General features: G+C 39.9%; 1 protein-coding gene across 8 annotated transcripts in view; it reads left to right on the forward strand.

Moving 5' to 3' along the window:
- Nucleotides 1-21,251, forward strand: part of ate1 (arginyltransferase 1) — a 60,644-nt gene extending 39,393 nt beyond the window's left edge. For 6 of the 8 annotated variants that reach the window (XM_079472732.1, XM_079472734.1, XM_079472729.1 and 3 more), the window contains 2 exons: nt 7,376-7,496; nt 19,780-20,924. In XM_079472732.1, coding sequence (XP_079328858.1) covers nt 7,376-7,496; nt 19,780-19,958 — 300 coding nt within the window. In that variant the 3' untranslated portion in view covers nt 19,959-20,924. Of the gene's footprint in view, nt 1-7,375; nt 7,497-19,779 lie in introns of all 8 variants that reach the window. The other 2 variants (XM_079472735.1, XM_079472736.1) reach the window with 1 other exon arrangement.
- Nucleotides 21,252-21,952: the final 701 nt, after the last annotated feature.

A 21,952-nucleotide genomic window follows, 5' to 3' on the forward strand; every position in this document is an offset into this window, starting at 1 on the left:
ATATTAAATATAGCGTAATTGTTGATTACAATTATTTTTTATTGTTAGGTTAGGTTTAGGGTAGGTGTATGTTTAGGCGTTAGCTAATGTAATTGATTGTTACTTTATGGTGAGATTTTGCACCACTTCCGGCCCTTCTAGCAACAACCACGAAGATGCGTCCGCCATCTTGGAAGGGTCCACTGACGTCACTCGCAGAATGCCATAACACTTTCGTTGTTTTCATGTGTTAGTGTAGGAAATATTAGGTTTGAGTTTACATAACAACAAATATGTTTCATATACAGTCAGCTTGCTCTTGAGTGTTAATGGACCGGCTTCAGATTGAGATCTTCAATAATATTGACTTTTGATTGCAGACTTGACAAATCTGAGTTCCATTTGAGATGTTGTTGACATCTCTTCTGAAACTCAATGACTTGTGAGATTTCTGACTTTTTCCTCAAGAGCAATATCAGAGACACAGGAGATGCAAGCACGATTAATTTTGCTTTTCATTTGGTCTCACTGATGTCTCGGAGATATGGAAGAGATCTCATCTGTGATGTTTCTTTCTTTTCAACTGGTGTGACTTTTTTTATGTCTCAGTCCTGTTTCCAGGTCCACCCCGTGCTCTCGGCGCCTAGTTTCACCCCTCCATGTGTCCGCTTCTGGCTGCCAATCTGACAAACGTTGCTTTTTGATTCGCTTTAACCGAGACCACCAACAGTGAGGCCTAAGCAGGGAGCGTTTGTTTGAATTGGGCAGTGTTTCGTCTCGTTTCTTTCTCTGCACTGCAGGTCTTGACATCAATCCGGCTTGAAGGTCTTGTTCCAATTATACAAAAAATACTTTCAGGTCTACCAAACCTTTATAAGTCTACATTTATCTTTGTCAGTGCTTGAAACTAAGTGTGTTCAGCTTGTGCCATATTATAATAATGTACAGATGAATGATTCTGTTATTTATTTTCCTGTTGTCTGTGTGACTCCTATATATCAAAAGGTGATAATTTGGAGTACAACTGAAAATCTTATGGGATATTTTGTGGTTTTCTGTATTTGCCATTCAACAGAAATGTAAGCTCGGTCTTGTGTCCGTTTCGGAACGCTCCCCTAAATTATATTCTAACCACATTCATGATGTCAATTCTTTCAAAGGGCTTGACACAGCGTGTTAATGGAGGCTGCGTGCGTTTTATGTGTTTACATTGAGGCCCGGACTGAGAGCGTTTATCCCCCGTCAGGGGCGCTGACATGACGGCAGACCTCAGGGGTCAGAGTTGAGAGGTCGGGTCAAACGATTGAGACTCAGCAGTGAAAGAGAGAAACTATAAATGACGGGAAGAGGAGGCGGGAGCGGGAGGTGTGAAGGTCGCAGGGCTGGAAAATTAGAGTTTAGATCTGATGTCAGGGTGAAAATAGCCAGAGCGTCCACCCGCCAGCGCTGTGTGTTTGTGTTGCCATTTACTCGCCTGGGTTTATTTTCGGAGCTGTGGACTCAGGCACTACTCCGCTGTCTGTCTGATATAATGTATAGCACTACTACAGCTTTGATAAAAAGCCAATGGAATGGGAACAAAACAGAGATTCTTTTCTTTGTTCTGTTTAGTAACCAAGTAGTACGTTTTATTTTTTGAATGATGGTGTTTTATTAAACAGTGCAGTATTTATAATCTCTGTTTGTTAAGTTTTTTTCACATTCATTGCTTTAACAATTTTTATATTGTACATTTTGTAAATTTTTTTGACTTTACTGGCATCCTAGGGAGTTAGAGGTGAGCCTCTAAGTCAAGTCAGCTTTATTTATATAGCGCTTTTTACAATTTTCAATGTTACAAAGCAGCTGTACAAGAAAACATATTGACTATAAGCAAAACATATAAGGTTATACAAGACAAAACACAAAAGGTGAAAATACAGAAGACAGACAGACAGATAGATTCAGACACACCTACATACAAAATACTTTTTCTACGGGCTAGTGCAGCAACTTGCTGACATATTTTTTTACGTTTAAAGGAAAATTTTGTTACATTTAAGGTCTAAGTATAGTTCTCTTTTTACTCGTATGCGAGGGACAGCGTCCAGTGCACGTGACGCAAATTTCGTCATTCAAGCCGATTCAAGATAGTAGAAGAAAACCTGACTCCTTTAGGCTCGGAAAGGTATTGCAATATGTCACAATGCGCATGCGTCAATACCCGTGTGTACTCGAGTCGAAAGCAGTAAACTTTGCAAGGCTGTGCGTTCGGCTGTACGCATACGCTCGCATACATGTAAAAAAAGAAGAATGCCAAAGGGATTAGTGGTTGGCCCTTAGACATTAGCCAATGCACAACCACCTAGCAACGCCTAGGCATCCACTGCGATCGCCCTAGCAACCGCACAATAATGCCTTGGCAACCACCCACACAACTACTTTAGCATTAGAAATGTATTTTCTCTCTTTAAACATTTTCCTTTTGAAATCGTTACGTTTAGAACGTGTTTTGTTAGTCGTTTCATTTTTGACAAACCACACAATTTAAACGTGTTTGTCTAGTAAGTCGTATCAGAGTCTTCGTAAAGGTGATCGTCAGCTGGCGGCCGTAGATGTTCGAAGAGCCCAGCACGTCTTTGGGCTTCTTACGCCCACCAATAAACTACAGGAGAGATGGAGAGATAAAAAGAGGCTCGGCTTATAAAATGTTGCCCTGCCGAAACGCAATCCTGTAAAAATATTTTCCCATCAATAAGCTGTCATCCGGGATACACGGTCTGGCCGGGCACGGCGAGCCGGCGGGCGTATTCACGTGTGTTTGTGTGTGTCTGTCCGTGAAAGCATTAGTTAGCGGCCAAGATAGCGTGTTTATTTGAATTCTGTACCTTCGGTAATGCGTTGACTGGTGTGAAATGACTTAACCAAGCGTATGTGTTTAAAGAGGGCAGGTTTGTGGAAATATCTGAATGTGGTTTTCTACTCTCCCGAGTACTGAAGCTCTCAGAGCGTGCCGGTCCTAAACAGAGTTTCGTGTGTCCGTGCTTTGTTTACACACGTCTGTCAGAACCCAACTCTCCTCTGCCCATTTATAAAGCCCGTCCCACCGCTGGCTGTGCCAGAGCGTGTTTACACGTGTCATTCAACAGCGTCTGTCCTGATGTCAGCTATTACAGGGCGGTCTTCACCATCTGTGCAGAGTTTGTGAACGCAAGAGAAAGTGGAGATCAGGCGGAGACCAAAGTTCTTGTCGTCTTTAACCACAGATCTTCTGGGCGGCACGTTTGTTTTTTGTGCTGGCACTCTTAGATTTTACAACCCAAACCACAGCTCTTATAGTTCAGTTCGTCACCTTTTTTGGTTATAAAAATATAACAAAAACTCATACATAAAAAAAGTTAGTGTCACATAACCACAACCGTGTGCGTAAACCTGCAGTTTAAACTTTCAACACAACGTGATGCTTTGTGTGCTCTCGGAGTTAAGATAAGATAGAGTCGGGTAAAAGCAAGTGTGCACTTGTGTCTGTCAGTGTAGGGAGCTTGCCTTGTTTCTTCTGTTTGCAGTTATGTCAGATGGGATGGGCCGGCCATTGTTTAGCACTATATACAGCAGGAGGGGCGGTGGGCGGTACGGTAAATGTTTAGACAAGTTGTAGTTTAAACCTGTGACATTTATCATGTGTACCCCTCCTTGCTAAGACAGGCATCACTTTTACTATTGCTTATATGCTTTTTTGACAAAGCCCATGTGTAAGTATTCAAGTTCAGTGTGTAATATGTCATTTGTGATGTGTATAGCAGTGGTTAGGAATAGGAAACCCGGGCTAACACCCATTAAGTCCTTGCATTGTTGTGCATGCCTCAGCACAGCCGTACGCCATGTTATAACCTTCTGTATGTCCAACACAATAAAAGTCCTTCCGATCAGACACACATAATGTCATCATGACGTTTTGCGAATAAAAAAAATCGTTGGCATGAACCTAAGGCATTGTAATGACTTTTAAGGATGCTTGGGCTTATTGCTTCTAGATGATGATGTAGAAAGCATTGCTCAGTTTATTTTCTGTGGGTCGTGGTTGATGCCCATATCAAGATTGTCTGTGTGGACATTATTGCTCCCCGCGGACACCTGAGGTGTTGTCTTTCACAAGATTTCTCGCCTGCGGTCAAGTGCAGGATTTATGACCCCGATTAATGGCTTCGCTCGTAAATCTCAGGTATGAGCCCACGGCGGGTCGCAGGAGGAGGAGGGTATCAGAGAGCTTTCCTGTAGTGCAGTGGTTAGAACATGGCGCTAACAATGGCAAGGTCGTGGGTTCGATGCCAGGGGATTGCACATATTTAGAAACAAATGTATAGTATGATGCAATGTGAGTCGCTGTGTATAAAAGTGTCTGCCAAATGCATAAATGTTAAAGTGCTTTGATTGGTGTTCAACATTAGACCTTTCAATAGAGTGACACCGTGTCTACACCGGATGCGCCGCAGCCAATGAGGACAACATTTAAAATGATAATTGTCTTTTGTTGCTCCGCATCCGGTGTAGACACAGTGTAATCAAGAGATTCTGTGGCATTGATTTACATTTTTTATCTTTAGAAGCACAAATAGCCAGCAAATATTTTTGTGTAATGACCGATAGCCTTTTTTTGTTATTTAAGTCAATACAGTTTTGCCAGTGATTTTGGATTAGTATCATTTTTTGTCTTGTGTTTTGCTTTTAACAACAGTATTTAAAAAAAGTAAGAATTTTGCATGCTTGGCCAGTGATGTTGGGATTATTTATAAATAATTTCGTCATCTTGTGTTTTTGTTTTGCTTTTAACCACAGGATTGTAAGAAAATACTGATTTTAGTGTACTGTATAAAACAAAAAAAAATTAGTAATCTGCAGAATATACATATTTTCTTACCTAATAAGTGTACTTTAGTAATAGTATTAGAATAGAAAAGTAATAGTTTAACAGCGTACAGTACTTCTTGAAGTGGAAATATTTGTCATCGGGCACATTTTCTCTCCAGTCTTGTATTTTCATCCAATCCAACTTTCCGCCATTTCTTTAGTCTCGCATGCAGTGTATTTTCTTTAAACAGGCACTCAAGCGACTTGTATGAAAGGTGCGACTCAAACACACTGATTCTTTCTTCCTGCTCGCTATGGTGATGTCAATGAGCCTTAGCGAGTTCAGGTTGTCTGTCAGCGTTACCATCATTGGCGTTCGGGAGGGGCTGAAGACGGATGGTGTTGTGTTCACTGTGCCTTTCTCTTAAACAAACACAAGAGTGAAAATACAGACAGAAACTCGCGGCCTCGGCTGTTGGCGCTCACTTCCCTCTGTGTGATTATGAACTGATGTTGGATCAGCGCTCGTTCCCTCAGTATTAACCACATCCCGCTTCTGGGTAAAACGGGGCTGGCTCGGGTCAGCTTGCTGGAGTTAAACCCATCGATATGTTTTTTTTTACACCTGGCCTTCAGCCTGAGCTATCACATCCTCCTCTGTCTGATAACAGACTGATTTATGGAAGCAAAGGAAAAATCTGCTCCACATGGTTAGTTTTTGCTTATTTGGCCCTTGTAGCTTGTTTTTATGGTCTTTAGCATCCCAAGATACCCTCTGCTTTCATCTGAGATACAGGCATCCGCTAGATCAGTTTAGCAACAGTGGATTTGGAGATTGGAAATGTTATTTAGAACTGGTTTTATCAAAAATACCACACTTAACCGGAGTGATTTTTTTGTTACGTTTGGTTTAGGGCCGTCACAGCATCAGATTTTCACTGTACGATTGCTGCGGCGACTGTTGAAGAAAGAAAGAATTTTTAAGAATATAAGTTTGTCATTGTGGACAAAAGTGATGTCCAACAATGGGAAATTACAAATTAAACAGATTATTCAAGATGTATTATTTTCTCAAGATTCTGTAGGTGTGTTTGGAGCGTAAACTGAAGCTTAGCTTTGGGAACAAATTAGGAAGGTTTGGCAAAAAATGACACATGAGCAAAGAAGTCTTGAGCCAGGAGGAAAAACAAGAAAATCAACAAATAATACTTACTGATAAAACTTCAGTCAATGCCTTTAACTGTGTTGTTTTTAGGGATGCACCGATATGTACAATTTGGCCGATAACGATAACCGTTTATTCTTAAACATTGGAAGCCGATAACTAATATATTGGCCAATATACAGTATCAAAAAGTGTCATGAGCAGTAAGTGAATGATCACGACAGAAAGTCAGTACTGTACGATGCGATATGGCCGATAATTGATCGTGCATCCCTAGTTGTTTTTGACTGATCATTTGTTCGGGGTGTTTTTTATTCCTTAAGGTTAAGCCTTGACCCTCTCCCATCGTATCCGAGAAATGTTTTGTTTTTCAGGGCTCCAGACCTGTTTCAGCAGGTTTTGAATCTCTTATTGTTATAGCAGAAAGCATGTCCACGGGGCAGTTACTGACATAAGCCCCTTAAGCCCACCTTCCTGTATTTCACAACCATGTTTTCCTTCACTTGCAATGTGATGTTGTTTAGAGCCCCAATGTTTTACAACTTACAAAACGGCTAAAATCATGTTTCAAATGTTTAGAACAATTCGCTTGAGTAGAGCAAAAAAACAATCCCATCAAAAATGTGTCTTATTTTGTCACTTGCATTCTTGCTTCCCCAGTATGTGTTCTTGCGTTAAATGCTTGAATTATTGTTCAGCTTTCTTCAGTACCATTTCTTCCCTTTTCTACACGTGCCCACATCTGTCCGCAGGCCCAAAACCAACGCCTTTTCTTCCATCGCTCAGTTAAGCCCTGAGATCCAGTGACCCTCGCTGTCTTGTCATCAGTGTCCATTAATGAAGTCACCTCACCCGTCAGGGTCTCCGTGTGGCCCACCGTTGACAGACCGATGAACTGAGTGTAAAAACCCTTCGTATATCACAGCCCCTCCCTGCCTTACCCCACAAAATGCCTTTTCATTTCGTTCCACAGGCTCGCTCTTTCCCATGCTGTCCGTCTTGTAATAACAGGACGCATAGTTTCCGCAGTGGAATAGTGACAGACGAATCCTGTTGGTTAATGGCGGGACTTTCACAAGAATGCTTCTCGTTTGACCAAACTCCGAGTTAAACCCACAAAATCTGCGCAGGCTTTAGTGTTTAGCGTGTCGGTACGTGCAGCAATACATTTTTGTCTTTGCCAGAAATGACACGGCTGTGTTTGAAGAGACGCAGAGATGTTCGCCGAGGCATCTGTTTGTTTACTTTGTGTGTGTGTTTGTTTAGATCCACAACAGCCTCTGAAAAGATGTTCAAGTCAAGGCTAAAGAGGCCATCTGCTTTCCCTTTTCAATATAACAATAGAGAGAAACCTACTGTACACATTCCACATCATTGACCGAGCTCTTGTTTCTTCACTCACAGGGTCACTACAGGCCTTCAGACCTTCTGTGTCCTGAGACGTATGTTTGGGTGCCCATCGAGAGATGCCTCCCTCACCTCGACACTTCTGCCTACTCGCGGCTCAATGAAGACGCCAAAGCTGGTAAGACCCGAGTGAGATCATAAAACCAAAGCAAATCTGCATTACTCATGAAAACATGTCCAGGTCACATTCACCAACAAGTCTAAAGGGATTAGTAAATATATTTGGATAAGAAAACAAAGGCCGTTTTAGGACCATTCAAGGTTTTGGGTTGTGATTTTCATCTTGTCCAGTTTGCTCATTTCTGTAATACGTTTGTTTCATCTGTCTGTCGCACTATTTGGCTTTCAATTCAAATGGCTTTATTGGCATGACCGTAAATATCACAATATTGCCAAAGCAAACAATACATTTACAAACATACATACGTAAAACAAGCATATTATAACTTCAATAGCGTAACTAAAGTAACAAGTTTGAACATTTGTGACATCTGGCTGTCTCTCTGTATTTTTCTATCTGCTTGTCAATCTGTCTATCTATTTATCTGTCTCTGTTTTCTGTCTGTCTCTCTACCGGTATGTATGTCTCACCATCTATCTCTGTCTGTCTGTCTGTCTGTCTGTCTATCTATCTCTTGTCTGTCTGTCTCTCTGTTTGTCTGTCTGTATATATCTTGTCTGTCTGTCTCTCTGTTTGTCTGTCTGTATATCTCTTGTCTGTCTGTCTCTCTGTTTGTCTGTATGTATATCACATTATCTCTCTCCCTGTCTGTCTGTGTGCCTGCCTGTCTGTCTGTATAGCTCTTGTTTGTCTGTTTGTCTGTCTCTTTGTATGTATATCACATTATCTCTCTCTGTCTGTCTGTGTGCCTGCCTGTCAGTCTGTCTGTCTGTATATCTCTTGTTTGTCTGTTTGTCTGTCTGTCTATCTGTATATCTGTATATCTGTATGTATATCACATTATCTCTCTCTGTCTGTATGTGTGCCTGTCTGTCTGTCTGTATATCTCTAGTTTGTCTGTCTCTTTGTATGTATATCACATTATCTCTCTCTGTCTGTCTGTGTGCCTGTCTGTCTGTATATCTCTTGTTTGTCTGTCTCTTTGTATGTATATCACATTATCTCTCTCTGTCTGTCTGTGTGCCTGTCTGTCTGTATATCTCTAGTTTGTCTGTCTCTTTGTATGTATATCACATTATCTCTCTCTGTCTGTCTGTGTGCCTGTCAGTCTGTCTGTCTGTATATCTCTTGTTTGTCTGTTTGTCTGTCTGTCTATCTGTATATCTGTATGTATATCACATTATCTCTCTCTGTCTGTATGTGTGCCTGTCTGTCTGTCTGTATATCTCTAGTTTGTCTGTCTCTTTGTATGTATATCACATTATCTCTCTCTGTCTGTCTGTGTGCCTGTCTGTCTGTATATCTCTTGTTTGTCTGTCTCTTTGTATGTATATCACATTATCTCTCTCTGTCTGTCTGTGTGCCTGTCTGTCTGTATATCTCTAGTTTGTCTGTCTCTTTGTATGTATATCACATTATCTCTCTCTGTCTGTCTGTGTGCCTGTCAGTCTGTCTGTCTGTATATCTCTTGTTTGTCTGTTTGTCTGTCTGTCTATCTGTATATCTGTATGTATATCACATTATCTCTCTCTGTCTGTATGTGTGCCTGTCTGTCTGTCTGTATATCTCTAGTTTGTCTGTCTCTTTGTATGTATATCACATTATCTCTCTCTGTCTGTCTGTGTGCCTGTCTGTCTGTATATCTCTTGTTTGTCTGTCTCTTTGTATGTATATCACATTATCTCTCTCTGTCTGTCTGTGTGCCTGTCTGTCTGTATATCTCTAGTTTGTCTGTCTCTTTGTATGTATATCACATTATCTCTCTCTGTCTGTCTGTGTGCCTGCCTGTCTGTCTGTCTGTATATCTCTTGTTTGTCTGTCTCTCTCTCTCTGTCTCTCTGTCTCTCTCTCTGTCTGTCTCTCTCTCTGTCTGTCTGTCTGAATATGTCTGTCTGTCTCTATGTATGTTTCACCGTCTCTCTTTGTCTTTCTCTCTGTCTTTCTGTATGTATATCACATTATCTCTCTCTGTCTGTCTGTGTGCCTGCCTGTCTGTCTGTCTGTATATCTCTTGTTTGTCTGTCTCTCTCTCTCTCTCTGTCTCTCTCTCTGTCTGTCTCTCTCTCTGTCTGTCTGTCTGAATATGTCTGTCTGTCTCTATGTATGTCTCACCGTCTCTCTTTGTCATTCTCTCTGTCTTTCTGTATGTATATCACATTGTCTCTCTGTGTCTATATGTCAGTTTATTTGTCGTGTCTTTCTGTCTGTCTATCTAACTATATGTCTTTACAAATGTAATTGCATTATATAATATCATGTTTTTGTCTGAACAATAGAATACAATACACTTAACACTACAGTGTTGTAATAATAGAAAATCGTGGGGAATGCTTTTATAAATGCAAAAAATCTAATGACCCTAAAAAGACTTAATTTCCTCTGCAAAAATAATGGATTACATTTATTTAGATTTTGGGAAGTAATATGACCTGGACGTATTCCACCAAGTGCTGAGCCTGTAAATGCTCATATACGATGACTATATCTTCATGTTTCCATCCCCAGCTGACAGAATCCCACATCAGGTTTTGTTCCAGCCGATGGTCTCATATCAAAGCCGATTCTGCTTATCAAGTGCAGTCTGTTTAGTGTTGAACTTATATCAGGTTATTGGACCCGGGTCAGAACGAGGTGGATTTGGGAAACGCTCCATTTAACTACGTCATGACACTTTATAATCAAAACTCTCTTATCAGTTGGACGGTTCAGTGTAACCGGGCTGTTTGAGTCACTATATGTGCTTGCAGTTCCCACGACTGTAATTGCACAATGTTGTGTTTAATATCGGTAGCCGTGCCTCGGAACTCAATTTGTAAGCCTTGAACTGTGTTTATACATCTCAGTTCAGTGCACGGAAGGAGGGCCGGTTTGGTCCTGCAAACGTGTGTTGAAATAACAGGACTGTATCCAAGAATGGAGAAAACCCAGGATTCTGGCAGGCGAGAAGGGTCAGTGGTGTGGTCACGGCCCAGAACCGCCGGATCAGTGACGATGATAATAATAATAATAATTTCAGTACCGACAAGCCGACGCCACGGCTGGGCCAGAGAGGGAGGGCGAGACGTGATGATCTTTCCTCTTTTGTTACCTCTTTGTTAAATAGCGCTTTTCTAGCGTGTGCTGAATGAGCAGAGGGGTTGAAATGCGGTTATTTCGGTATAGGTTTACAACAAGGGTGTTCTGAAGGTCAAATAAGGTCAAGTTTAACAATTTAATAATCTTGACTATATTAAAGAAAATATGGGATGGTTTATTTTGATGCGTCACGTGATCTTTATATATTTTTTTGAGTTAAAACAATCTTTTTGAAATGTTTTGCGTACAGACAAAAATCCCAGCTCATTGCATCATTCAATTTTGGCTTGGACGGACATTGAGGTCATTAAGGTCCGTGCATTTTGACTGAACTGTACTAGGCATGCACACATTAAGTCACCATTCGTGTAGTTTAATCTGTAATGCTATAGTTTTTAATCCGATTTCAAAAGTTCACGTTTTTAGCTCCCCATCGTGTAAATGAGCAACAAGTTTGCCTTTTTTAGCTGAAAGTGTTGTTGTATAAATTCCTCCTTAGTCCTGAAAGTTCACTCTGTATCTGCTTGAGATGGCACGTCGTCCATTAAAAACCTGCAGGTGGAACTGGAGCCGTTCTGGCAGCTCATGTAATCCGTTTATATTTCCCATTTTAATCACGATGAGCCCACAGCTGAAGCGTGCGGGTGTTTGTGTTTAGATGTTGTCTTCACACAACGACTTCTCTATTTCACCGAAACGCTTCTATTATTCTCTCAACATTACATCATTTTTGGAGTCACTGTTTGTGTAGGGAGATACAGGACGTCCCAGACACGTCCACTCCGGACACAGGACAGTCTTTGCATTATTTCCTCATCACGATGATCTTTATGATTCTATACCCTCATGTCTCTTTCATGTAATGTAAAATAACGTGAAAGCAATGACTCACTTTTGTGATTATTCGGTTGATTCAAGCTTGTATGCTGTAATATATGCAACGGTACATTAGACCGGACTTCAAAAAGCACAAGACAACATGAGAATAGTCCATAGGATTTGTGTACAGTTACGTGACTTCCGAAGGCTTCAGAGTTCAGTTTGATAAACAGATGAAATTATGTGATTACACCGTGTCTACACCGGATGCCACATGACAACATAGTTGTTCTCAATGGGTTTGTCGCGTTGTGCCGCATCCAGTGTGGACAAAATAAAAAATGATAAAAGTTTCTAATGTCTTTTGTTATGTTGTGTCGCGTTGCGTCCAGTGGAGACACGGTGTAATTCACAAATCAGTTTGTATCTTTCTTCAAAGTTCTGTATAAACTACCACTCAAAAGTTTAGAGTCACTTACTCACATTTATAACAACGGTAAAGACTAAGGAAACAACACAAAGTATGGAATAATAGAAATGTCAAAATGTTTTATTACGTTGTGAGCACACATGCAGTTTTTTTGTCTACAATTTACAGAAATGTTCAGATACTTTTATTAAGCAGCATTTTAAAATGACATATTTGTGTAATATCACACCGTTCCTGTCAAAATGATTTCCTGGATCCTGGTTACCATGTGTTACTAGTTCACGTCTATTCTGACTTCTTATTGGCCGCTCATTATCAAGTCATTTATTTGCAAACATCTTTGATTGTATTGTAGTCTACAAAATTCTAACTATTTTGGCAACATATTTTCTAACCATATGCTTTTAGATCAAATCTTTTATAGTATTATAGTTTGTTAATTGCCTACGAGACATTAAAGAGATCCTAAACTTTTGAAATGTTGTGTATTTATTAGGGGTGTGACGAGATGTCGTGCCACAATTTCCTTACGCAATCGGCATGATGGAGTTATGATTTGTCGCATATGTTCCCTAAATTTAACCTGTGCGATCTACAAATATATTTGGGAGTATTTGTGTGAGTGAGCATTTTGTTGTGGAGTGACCGGTTTTCATAACTGTACAGAACACGCTAATAACTGGACAAAGTATGTGACGTGAGCTACAGTGACCGGCCCGGCTATTCATAGACAACATGAATTTCCGTCCTGCTCAATTTTTCTATGTAAACCCTGCGTCCGCAGCTACTCGCGCATAAAAGCACTAATGTTTGCTTTTTCGCTTTTCAGAGCACGCGGCTGAGCAAGCGCAAGTTCACATTACGTTATTTAAAATACATTCACCTCTTCAGAAACTGATCCTCTGTCTCTTACAGTATGGGCAATGTAAGCATGAAACATGATGTGTTTCTCTGATGGCTGTGAGGGTTCAGTCAGTGGAGGAAGGAGGATTGACCGTGTGATATGATCACCACCTCTGCTCACATGAGCACTACATCTGAGTTTGTGACAAAACATTTAGCAGTGTTTACATATATTTTATTACTGCAAAATATAATTCATTAAAATAGAAGTTTAATGTGATTCATAAAGTACAAGTTGATTTTAAAATGGCGACATCTTTCTGCATTTTGTGTTAAGGTGAATAAAATAAAAATGTCCTTGTATATTTCATCATTGAGTATATATTATATCATATAATTCAAAAAGTCTTCTCATTCTTGTGAACCCAGTCTCTGAGATAAGTGTCTCGACACGCCCCTAGTATTTATAAATGAGATGTTCAGTATAATTATACGGCAGTTTTTTTATAATTGCAAGTACAGACACAAAACATGACATAAGGAAGATGATTATGTCTTTCTTGAATAGATCTCTCTCTCGCTCATGTGTCTGTGACTGTTAGCACATCCGTTCCATCCGTCTTCACATCCGACCCCCATCAGCCCTTCAAACACGCAAGTGTGCCATACTTCTCCTGTGTAAATATTTAGATTAGAGATGGACACTTTGGGTGTCAAATGGAGCGCTTGAGAACAAGTTTGAGGTAAAGGTCAAGGAGATATCACACTTACAGATGTTTACTGCTGTACGGGCTGATGAAGAGGGCGTCACAGACAGGTTTCCTTCACGTATGCCTGATCAGAACTCATTATTGGGTTTAAAACTGAATAATACAGACGGGGGAACTCCTGAAATGATTCATGTCTAAGGAATCTTTCGTGATGCCAACAGAACTGACCTCACCCGAGTTTTGATTTGTGGTTCACGGGAGGCCTGGGGTTTGTTTGACCTGCGTCTGTGCTGACAGGCACGCAGCTGAAGGCCATCATTTCCATCAGCGTTTTTAAATGGTTGTGTGGTGCCTGTAGTCCTACAAGACCTGTTGTTCTTGGCCAGACACGTTGAGTATTTCAGAGCCGTTTCTCAGCAGAAGTCCAGGCCGCCGGTCTGGCTCTTGGTTACGAGGTCCGTGTCTGGATGGAAGCCGCAGTAGTAATGAAAGCTAGAACCTCACGAGTTCATAGTCACATGTTGGTTAAATATGAAACTATATAATAAAATAATAGTTCATGCAGAATTGAAATATCTGACATCATATATTGACAAACATCATACCATGCTACACCGTAGTAGGAAATATTGCTTTAGAAAAATAATTCCTTGTGAATTAGATTATTTCTCTTATCCGGTAGGGAAACAAGATTTTCTTTGTTTTAAGGATAAACATCACAAAACTTTGTTAGATTTCTCTGAAATCATGAGAAAATCTTGTATCGTTTTACTTCGTAAGCAAATATGTTTTGTTTTAAGGATTGTAGGGGAAAACCGAAGGAAAAACTAGATTTCTAGTTTTATTGTAGTTTTGAATTAGCTTTTAGTTCCTTCTTAATTTTCATGTTACTTTGTTTAATCCAAACTTTTAGTAACATTTAGGGCTGTCATAGTTAACGGATGCGATCATTTGTTTCAGATTAAAGTCACGATCAGACTTGACTTAGTTCAGACGGTGGTAGGAAAATGGGCGGGCATCATTCCTCCATTTTGCTTATTACGCTGTGAGGTTTTGATCTTATATTGGTCTCACGCACTCATGTGACGCGAATTCGCAGGTCAGAGCTCACCAAAGTTTAACTTTGCTAGGCAGCGAAATATCGTTGGACGGACTTACGTTTCCATTCTGTCGCATTCGTATGAATGGAAGTCAATGGAGGGAAAAGTCAAGTGTGGCAATTAACGCAGAATCCATTTATTTTGTCATCCCTTGTCTTGTGTTACGGTATATAATCACGCTCTTATTCATTTACAGGCTTAAACCATTTCAGCAAAATTTGAAACAGTATGGATAGACGGCTTCTAGATGTGCAAAACGCTACTGGACAGCGGTCACTGAATCTCTGTCAGACAGCGCACCAGTATTAACTTCTCATTGGTGCTTGATCACACAAAAGCAAACTAGATGATAACAGAAAGCCTGTTTTGTCTGGTATTTTTGTAAGCACAGACTTCATGTTAAATAAATTCCTAAATGAATGCAAAGTTGTGAAAATGGGAGTGGACGTCAGATCTGCGCAGATCGGCGGCTCTTAAAGGGGCGGCGTTCTTAAACTTGCTGCTGCGACTCCTGTCACTAATGTTCATCAAAGCACAAAAGAAAAGAGGAATTCAATGTGTTTTGTAGTTTTAATATAGAACTGCACTTCAATGTTGAACGGCTATAATTAATGTTAAAATAAATAAATTATTAGAGACATCGGTTGCAGTACTATTATCAGAATGTTGGCTTTCATTCATAAAATGGTCCGTTGTTTCTACATTAATCTGGAGATTAAATGCAAAATTATTAGAATGTAAAGCTATCTTTAAAAACATTAATGTTATGTGCGATTAATCGCAATTAATCGATCTTTTTTTATCGATCAACAGCACTAGCTTAATTCTGTATTGTTATAGGTATAGGTTTAATGGTTTCCCGCAGTTTAAGATCCTGTTTTGGCTCAACTTAAACTTTTTTAGTTTATTGCAAAGGGCAACATTTCTCATTTTTAATAAGCTTTTCAAATAATGTTTAGGCCCATATAGTTTAAGTTAACCTTAAAAGCCCTTTTTATATAAAACTTATGCAAATGATATGTGTGTATCAGAGGATATTAGTATTGTAATATAAAGAATGGCACTGGTCATCAGCACTAGTTAAACTCATGTAGTCACGCCTGTCGCTGCTTCTCATCCTCTTGAGAAAGTGTGGCGGGGGTTCAGAGACCTCCTTTGCTTATCCCTGACCCCCTCATTCCAGAGAAAGTCTTCTTATATCACCTTTGACCTCTGACCCCGGGACAGATGTGTCGCTGAACCTCCGGTGCACGAGATTGAGAAAGCGTATGCTACTTGACGGCACTGTTAATCGACTCCGAGGATGGAGAGAGAGAGGGAGTGTGTTTATATACAGAAAGGATGTTTAGATTGTGTGGGAGTTCAGTTCTGTACAGTGTTAATACTGCGCTTAATTGAGCATCTGAAAGCTTTACTTCACAACTGTTTACTGCTGGTGTTTGATATTTACACATTTTGATTCAATTAGACTCGTTCTCCTGCAACTAAAGATGTGTGATTTGGTTTCAAAAATAACTATTGTGATTATTTGGACACGATTGCAATTCGAGCTGCGTTTTAATAAACATTCAGGGGTGGTTTCCCGGACAGGGATGATCTTAAAATTTAGATGGATTAGGATATCACATGGCTGGAATACACATTACAGTCATACACTTTTTAACGTTTCGGATAGAAACACACTAGCTGATCGAATCTGCAGACTGGCACAGACTTGTGTCCAGACCGAAAATCTAAGCACAAGTCTTGTTGTGCATTTTAGCCTCAAGTCGTTTTGAAAAACACACTCTACTCTTGAGACGAAACAATCGCGTAGATGTATTTCAAGATATGTCAGTGCAAGGTCGTCGATCGAGACATCTTTAACATTGAAGTTATTCTGGGACTAGCTTTAATTCCTGTCTGGGAAACCGCCCCTTAACGTATTGTGCCGCACCTACTTTGCAAAAATACATATTTCAAACAGGTTTTGTGTTTACCAAGTAATGTCTTTGATTGCAATAATTAGCTTGATACAATAACGAGCATTTATTAATTCATTAGATTCTCTTTGAAGCGTTTTGGGCAGCACTAAATACAGTAAATGTACAAGTATGCAACATTTTATTATATATTCAGCTATGAGAGAAGATTCCCAAGGGCCGTTTCACGACGCTTCTGTTCTTCATTAGTTTTAATTTATTGGCTGTTAATGTGATGGACTGTAACCTTACTCTCTCTCTATCTCTGTCTATTTATCCTGCTTTATCTTTGGGCTCTCATCTCTCATCTTTCGGTCTGGAGTCTGCCGGTGAAGCTTCGTTATTTATCAGGATAGATACATACAGAACAGATGGGTTTAAAGACCTCTTCAGCCACAGTGACTCCAAAAGTATAAAGTGTTATGAGGTCATGCTTAGAAATGTGCGAATGTCATTGCGTTTCTCTGTTAAGCCACCTGTGTGACCTTCAATGCAAAAATGGCTGATGAAATGATGATAGGTTGCTTGTGACATTGTGTTGTCCGAGGCAGTGCCTTTCACATATGTTAACGGGGATCTGAACTGTTCAGATATGGTTGAAGGTTGCCGTGTCTGTAAACTTTTGGTCCATCATTTAATAATTCATTCAGGTTTTCCTTGTCCAACTAAGACCGACTCGGCTTGACTTTGTTTTCCTAAAATCTTCAGAATATCTTCTTTCGTGCGGATCCAAAACATATACGATAACTTTTTCTACGGTGGTAGTCAATGGTGCCCCAGAAATTTGCTAGCATTCATCCAAATATCTTTCATAATTCATGACAGAATATTTAAGTACTTGTCTTATATAGACAGGAGAGTCTTGTTTGGAAAAGAAAAGTAAATTTGATCTAAAATTGAGATGAAACGTCATCTCAATCTACTTAAGTTACACTTATACAGTAGGTATGGTTCAAATAGATAGTATACTGTACTTCTATTATTTATACCAGCTATTTATAAGTTTATGTTCACTTTTAGAAAACTTGCATGTGTACTTGTAGTATTAAAACTACAAATAGTTTACTTTAAAGTTCACTTGTAGTATAGTTGCACTACAAAAAAACCAACATTATGTAGATGTTAACCAGCTGCATACTCAAAGGGTAAAAGTAGACTTTAATAAATGAAGTCATTTTAGTCTCAAGTACACTTCTACTTTGATATTAGTATTCTTAATGCTAGGGATGCACTGATACCATTTTTAAAGAGCAAGTACGAGTTTCGATCTTTGTTTCTGTTACTCACCGATAGCGATTATCACAACACAGTGAGACTAACAAAAATAGAATAGCTTCATAATTACAAACCACTCCACCTTAAACACATTATGAGAAAATAATCTGTTTTATGAGCTTGTCACAATCTTTCAAAGCACATTTCCGTCAGTACATGAGGTATCGGTGCATCCCTACGTAATGCAAGAAGTATACTTAAAACTCTTAACTAAGGTATACACGACTATATATTTTTCTAAGCAGGCTGTTTTTTTTGCTAAAATTAGTGATAGTGTCAAGTATGTACCCTTGTTTTTTTACTGCATGCCTTGTTTAGCCCCTCTCTCTACCATTTCTCTCTCTCTCTTTTTCCTTTGGCAAACCCAAAGCCAAGTTTGTGTCGGTGGTTGAGTTTTACTGTTTATATTACAGGGAGACGGTGAAAATTAAACCGTACCCCCCTGCATGTGTGAAATAATGAAGAGTAATTGACATCAGCCAGCGTCCCGCTGAGGTCTCTCTCTCTCTCTCTCTCTCTCTATCAGCTGGCCTCCAGATGAGCTGCTGGACAGAAACACATCTGACAGATCTGTTAATAACATTCATAACGTTCTGACCGGAATAATATATATTGATTTTAGTCTGTCACCGTTGGCACGGAGTCTGTCAAATCACAGTGTTTATTTTCTCCCGGTGCGGCTGTGATCATGTGAGTTTGTGTGAGTCAGTTTGTGGTGTAACTAGAGCACCATTGTGATATTGTCTTGATGTAGATTCTCATATTTTCTTCATTTTTCTCTAGGGATGCTCCGATACCATTTTTAAAGACCGAGTTCCGATGAGGTGGCAATTTTTCAAGCACAACACTGACACGAATGACTCAAAACACATTATGAATTAAAAGTGATGTGCTTGTCACAAACTTTCAAAGCACAAATTTCCGTCAGTTGTGTCACGTTTGGTATCTGTGTATCTATTTGAGGAGGAGTACTAGTACATGAGCTTGGTATCAGTGCATCCTTATAGTTTAAACCTGAAGTATGGTTTGGTAGACGACTGTTAAGACTTGAGCCGCATTCAGAATTGTGCAAACTGTTCTTATGTGTTTTCTTCATCACGGCTGAATGTACAGATAAATAAAGAAGCTTGTTAAAACCGGGCTAAAAAACTGTGTTGAGTGCCACCATGAAGACATTATAGGAGTTGACGTTGTAGTGTGTCCTGGTGAGTTTGATTTTGGCCCGCACGCCTGTTTTCAACCCTCCACAAAGTGTTACTGCGTTCTGTTTTTCGCTGTGATTTCTAGTTTAACAGCTCATCGGGGAAGCGCGTTGGCTTTGTTACTGAATACGCAACGTGTGTTTAAATTTGGCTTGCCAACTTATAGTGAAGTGAAGCCTAGTACAGTAAACAACTGAAGGAGTCATTGTTACACATGTAAGGCCGATGTCTGGAACACTCGAGTGTGTTCGTGACGGTTGAGCTGTAGAGACACCGGTTGACCCTGAGGTGATGCCTGAGGATGGACTCGTGCTTTTTAATCACCATACTCAAGTTATTGTGCTTTACAACCTTTAACCAAATCCCTCCACCCAATGACTTAAAGATGCAGAAAGCTGATTGTATTGTGTAAGGAAAAAAGACTTTCGGGCAATTCCAGCGTGACTTAAAAATGCTCAGAGAATCTATTTGTTACGAATATTATGAACAATCTGTTTATGTTTTACTAAACCCTTGTTTACATTTATGCATTTTGCAGACGCTTTTATCCAAAGCGACTCACATTGCATTATCCTATACATTTTTGTTTCTTAGTATGTGCAATCCCCTGGGTTCAAACCCATGACATTGGCGTTGTTAGCGCCACGCTCTTTCCACTGAGCGACAGGAAAATGTCTTGATAGAGTCTTAACATCAAGAAAATGTCAGTCTATGAACAAAACCATGTCCTATGAAAAATCATGACTAAAAATAAAACAAATGCTTTAAAAACTTGAAGAGAGACCAAATATTGATATCTGTGCTGTTAGCGTGTTTCAGTTCTTCAGGGTCGTGTAATATCTCGTCTCTTTTTATCGTTCTGTAGGTGATGCTCAGGCTTTGAGGGATGTGGGCAGAGCTCTTGTTCTACACAGAAGGGCGGTGATGCCGTACGCAGCCTACGCCCGCAAGCGGAAGGGTTCCAGCGATGAGAAGGATGCAGAGCAGTACGCCGGTCTGGTGGGCCAGACGTGTGCAGAGAGAATCCTGCTTTACAGATCCTAGAGAACCATTAAACCATACATCTGTCAGTCTGGCTGGTTTCTCTCTCAGTATTTCTCTCGGTCTCTTTGGCTATCTTCGCATTCTCTTCTCATCTGTGTACAGCCGTGTGTCTTTCGTGCATTTATTCTGTCTTTCAGAATCGAGTGGTATTTGAATATATCTGGCCAACGCTTTGCAACACGAATAAAAACGGGCACGTATCACAGTGTATCCCAAACATTAGCTATTTACTATTCAATAATGTCAACTATGTATATACAGTAACAAATATATGCGTGAGGTTCAATTCTACCCCACCTTACATATAAAACACATATAAGTGAAATAAACATGCATTTAATTCCCATGTCCGTTTGGGTGTTGAAGGGATAGTTCAGTCTTTCATCATTGATTCACTCACTCTCATGTCGGTCCAAACCTTTTTGACTTTCTTTCTACTGCTGAACACAACAAAGGAATATTTTGAAGAACGTCCATATCCAAACGACATTGAACTCTGTTGACTTGCACTGAAAACCACTGGGACATTTCTCAAAATATCTTCTTTTGTGTTCTGCAGGAGAACGTATCACATACAAGTTTTAAATGAATGATTGTTTTTGGGTGAACTATTCTTTTAAATGGTGTGTAGTTGCAAAGCAGGGTTGCCATCTGAACCACACGGATGTTTTTAGCCCTGACAGATGTTTGACCTTCAGGTGTCACGGATCGCTGCTCTTCTTAAGAGTTCTGTATTACCAAATTCTGATGTTTTTATAGATCGATTGGCAGTATTGTCCCTTAGTATTTCAAGAGATTTCTAAAGCAGTTGCAGTGCCATGACACGGGATGTGATGTTGAGATGGCCGTCGGAACGGATGTGGATCACATTTGTCTTTTCTCACTTTGTCTTTTGGTTGAAATAATAGATTAAGTGCATTTATTTTAATATTATTGTTTTGTTTCAGACAAAATAAAACGCAAACGAAACAAATCTTGTTTTTGTTTTCCATACACAAAACAAAACCCAAACATGAAATTATTTGGACGTTAGACTTCATAGAATGCTGTGGCATCTAGACATCGTGTCTAGAAAAAGAGCCCAAACGGTTCTCGGGGTCACGTTATACACAGGAGCAACATCTCTACCTCCAGCTGTAGGTGACATCATCATCATCATTGGTCCAGACACAGAAGCGTGAATGCTGACTCACTCTGGTCTGCTCAGGGATGCTGTGTTTTGTCCAGGACGTGACTGCGCTGAAGAGGGGTGGGTGGCCTTGATCGTGGACCAGGAACTGAAGCCAACATGCTAAATACAAAAAAAACGTTAAAATAGACGACCTCGACGGGAGTCACATGAGCTAACCTGTTTTCATCGCCATGTGAACGCCGGCTCTCAGAGGAAACACTGCGGTCTGAAAGTGTTTGAAATGAGTTTCACCTTTCAATCTCGACTCTTTGAAGCTTGACCAAACACGCGTCTGCCAGCAAATCTCGTCCATTAGAAAAACAAAACAAGACTGAAAATACAAAGCCCGCAGCTCACCGTGTTCTTCACTTCTCATTAGACCGGGCTGCCATGAAAAACACCGAAGTGAAGCGTGAGGATACTGTAATAGAAAACTCCAATCATCTGGAATGAGAGAGAATCGCAATCACAACCCGCTTTTTATCAAGTTGCCTGAAAACATTCTCGTAGCATTTCGTAACTATTTTTCGTAATTTCGTAATAATTTGCCCGATCTCGGTCGTACAATTTAAGACGATCTGCAGTCACTCAAGTGGTGGTTATCCTTATTTAAGTGTGTCTGTTGGTATACTTATTTTACACTGAACGTAAGAAAGTATGCTTTCTATGCACTTTTCAGCATGACGTAAAGTTGACTTAACGAAAACTTACACAGATGCTTTCAGTATAAAATCTTTAAACTAGGAGTGTACTGAAAGCATACTTCAAAGTGTACTTTCATCGTCTGAAATTGTGCTACTGTACAAGTATAAAACATGAAAAT

This window comes from Barbatula barbatula (genome assembly GCF_947034865.1).
Source record: "Barbatula barbatula genome assembly, chromosome: 14".
Taxonomy (NCBI): domain Eukaryota; kingdom Metazoa; phylum Chordata; class Actinopteri; order Cypriniformes; family Nemacheilidae; genus Barbatula; species Barbatula barbatula.